Source organism: Durio zibethinus, chromosome 10 (genome assembly GCF_047325235.1).
Source record: "Durio zibethinus cultivar Kanyao isolate XHJ-2024 chromosome 10, ASM4732523v1, whole genome shotgun sequence".
In the NCBI taxonomy this organism is placed as follows: domain Eukaryota; kingdom Viridiplantae; phylum Streptophyta; class Magnoliopsida; order Malvales; family Malvaceae; genus Durio; species Durio zibethinus.
In genome coordinates this window covers 6352655-6355913 of record NC_143171.1, presented here as the reverse complement: position 1 = coordinate 6355913, position 3259 = coordinate 6352655, and the positions used below count along the sequence as shown (strand labels likewise).

At 31.1% G+C, this 3259-nt stretch overlaps 1 protein-coding gene across 1 annotated transcript; it reads right to left on the bottom strand.

Annotated features, from left to right (window-relative positions):
• Positions 1 to 589: 589 nt before the first annotated feature.
• On the bottom strand, positions 590 to 2563 carry LOC111292910 (salicylic acid-binding protein 2-like). The gene is made up of 3 exons (XM_022885544.2): positions 2170 to 2563; positions 1134 to 1271; positions 590 to 1023 (listed from the first exon to the last, which is right to left on the bottom strand). The coding sequence occupies exons 1-3, from the start codon at positions 2539 to 2541 to the stop codon at positions 742 to 744; spliced, it is 792 nt and encodes a 263-aa protein (XP_022741279.2). The 5' UTR covers positions 2542 to 2563; the 3' UTR covers positions 590 to 741.
• Between the last annotated feature and the right edge of the window lie 696 nt (positions 2564 to 3259).

Genomic DNA, 3259 nt, shown 5'->3' with positions numbered 1-3259 from the left:
CAATTTTTTTTATTTATCATGAACACAAGATTAAGGATTAACTTAACAGTGTAATGAGAGAGACTCTCATTATGATGTCATTTTATTATTGAACTTTCAATTCATATATTTTTTTCCTTATACGTAATGTCTTAACTCCTTAGTTCATAAACTTCTTTTTACTTTTTACGTAATTATTAAATTCAAAATTTAATAAATTGAAAAACAAAAGATCAATGAGAACATGAATATTGAAAAGAAATGTAATTGATATGAATGTTAGACATATTACTAGTACTTTTTCCTTTTGTTTTTTTCTTATCAATGAAATTTTCCCCTGATCTTTTGATTATAAAATCTTTAGAATAAGCGTTTACAAATTCTGGATCATTATTATCTAATTATTGTGGAGTACCCTTTTTGGTTATTGAACAAAATGAATTTTGATATTGAAAAACAGTTTTTTTTTTTAATTGCAATATGAAAATAAAAAAATTATTAAAATTTGAATCTCAATTTACAAAATCTCACCTCAAAAGTAATTGTATAAATCAAATTAATTAAAACTCATCAATTCCTTGAAGAACAAGTTTTGACAAAACTCCAAGTATGGCAACCAAGAGAAGATTTTTATTCCAAAATCCAAAAACTATTTCACATTATATGTAGTGATTGCAAGTTACTAAAAATAAAAGCAACCCAACAACAAAATCCACTCTCCATATTAAATAACCCATCAACAAATCTTGTTGATTAACATGATCAGCCATATTTTTGTGCTATCTTTGACAGACAGTTACAAACTTCTTGTGGCTTTGAGAACATTGCCATATGATCTGCATCCTTAATCTCCATCACATCGTTAACCTCAAAATTTTCAATCATCCACCGTTGGAATTTCTCTGGTATCCCTTCGTCTTCATTGCAAACAACATAGACTCGGGGTACACATCCGTACCTCTCGTTAGAGAACTTGTCTGCCTTCGACAAATCGCTTACAAACAACGATCCTGGTCTGATCATAACCTTTGCCAGCTCCAGGTCCTTCAGAAAGTGTACAATTATTTAATTTACTTTTAGTAATGAAATGAAAATGCTTATACAAATAAGGGACATTGAACAGGCAGGGGGCGAAAAGGTTGAAAAACAGATACCTCAGTCGGTGATAGCTGATAGAGTTTGAATTTTAGGAACTGGGGCCCAAAAAACATTGACATCAAAGACTGTTCACGTCTTCCATATGGAGCGAATTGAGTGTCCAACCATGCTTCCGCCGGGGTCCTCTCACAGTACTTGGCAGAAAATTCAAACAAAACACAGAAGTTATAATCTCCTCTTATACGCTCTTTATACTTTTCCGCGAACGTGTTTAAGTCAATAAGGGCAACATAGTAAACGCAAGAATTCTGGAGAGTTAATTATACTTTCGCTATCTTAATTGGTATTTCAAATATATATAAAATGTATAATTTATGTCTTCAAATTTTTAAATAATATATTATTTTAATTTTAATTTTAAAATTAGTAACTTAATTCATTTGTATGATATCTAATTAATATAATTTTATTATATTATGTCATTTGTTAAATATAAATATTAAATATTTTATAAATTTTATGTGGATATCACACAACAAATAATAATTGATCAATTTTAAATAATTTTATAAAAATAAAAATATATATTTTTAATTTATATTAAAAAATTTGATAATATATATGATGAACACAGAAAACATTTATAAATTGTTACATATATAAGTAAATTTATATGATTAGTAAGATTAAAATTTGAGTTAACAAAATATAAAATTTGAAATTTCAATATACAAATTGTATATTTTATTTTTTAGATACAATTTATATATAATTTCTAAATTTAAAATGTGTAATTAACTCAATCCTAGATTAATAAAATCTTCAAGTAGTTTTGGTTATTTGCTTCTCCATTATGCTCTGTTTACTATTCAGAAAAATTACACCTTAACAAGATAGCTAATAACACCACCCCTGCAGCTCTGCAGCTATTTGCCAATCTCCAGATTTCCTAGAAAAACGAACAAATTTGATGTCTGCCTATTCCTTATATTGAAAGGGGCTAGCAATCTCAACAAAAATAAGAAGAATTTATCGAAAAAACTTTGCTAGGATTGGTTTGACAGAGCCTAGGAAGGGGACAAAAGGTAGTACCTGTTCCAAAACAAATGATGGCTGATGTGCTGTGTCAGGCATGAAAGCAGTCAAGAACACACCAGCTGAAATCTTCTCCGGGAACTTGTCCATAGCCAGGGCCAAATTCAGGCCTCCCAAGCTATGCCCAACAAGAATAACCTTTTCACCAGAAGGCAGTGAGGCCAAAACCTCCAACAATGGTTTAGTGTATTCATACATGGAGTAAACACCCTGGATTGCGTTCATATTGATGCCTGAGGCCGCCAGGTCGATGGCCGTGACATGGTAGCCTGCTGACTCCAGCCGTGGTTTGAGCTTGTACCAGCTCCAGGCCCCATGACATGCTCCATGTACTAGAATGAAATGCTTTTGCCTCTTGACCTCTGCCATTGTCCTCTATTTTCTGGTTCGCAAATTTTCCTCTTCTTTCCCAATATTTATAAAAAGGTTTTTACCCTCCGGCCTGAATAATGATCAGTCCTGTATATTACCCTATAAAATTTACGAAATTAAAAAGTGCCAGTCACTATCCCAAAGTTTGATTTGACTGAGAATCTACAATAGGGTCACAATAGGGTCATAAAAGGACAAAATTTTATCCCCAGTTCCTGTACTTAAAAAAAAAAAAAAAAGTGGCGTGCACCGTACGAAGAAGAAAAAAAATATATAGTTGATTCTTGTCATGGAAATTGTAATTTTATTAACACGTTATGAAAAATTATCATGCTAGTTTAATTTATTATTATTATTATATAATAAGCATATATGCTTCTAAATCAAAATATATAGTTGCACCAGATCAATTTTCAAAATTTTTTACTACTTTTAACATCTCTATTCTTGCGAGTTTAAAACCGGGATAGAAAATGATCTCACGATTAAGGATGTAATCGAGTCGAATTGAGTCGATATAATAAGAAATTCGAGCTCGAGCTCGGCTCACAACTCGAGACTCGATATTCGGTTTAAATTCGATCGACTTTTATTTTTCAAGTTCGAGCTCGATTCGTGATCGAATTCAAACTATTTGAACTCACTCGAATAAATTCGATTAATATGTAAAAATAAGCTCGATTCGTAACTCGACAAGAAATCGATTATTTTATGT

Excerpts from the sequence above, each read along its gene's own strand:
- LOC111292910 (XM_022885544.2), bottom strand. The coding sequence starts at position 2,541 with ATGGCAGAGGTCAAGAGGCAAAAGCATTTCATTCTAGTACATGGAGCA. Across the intron at positions 1,272-2,169 it reads CATCATTTGTTTTGGAACAG|TACTGTGAGAGGACCCCGGC; the intron begins GTACTACCTTTT and ends TTTTCTGCCAAG. Across the intron at positions 1,024-1,133 it reads ATCAGCTATCACCGACTGAG|GACCTGGAGCTGGCAAAGGT; the intron begins GTATCTGTTTTT and ends CACTTTCTGAAG.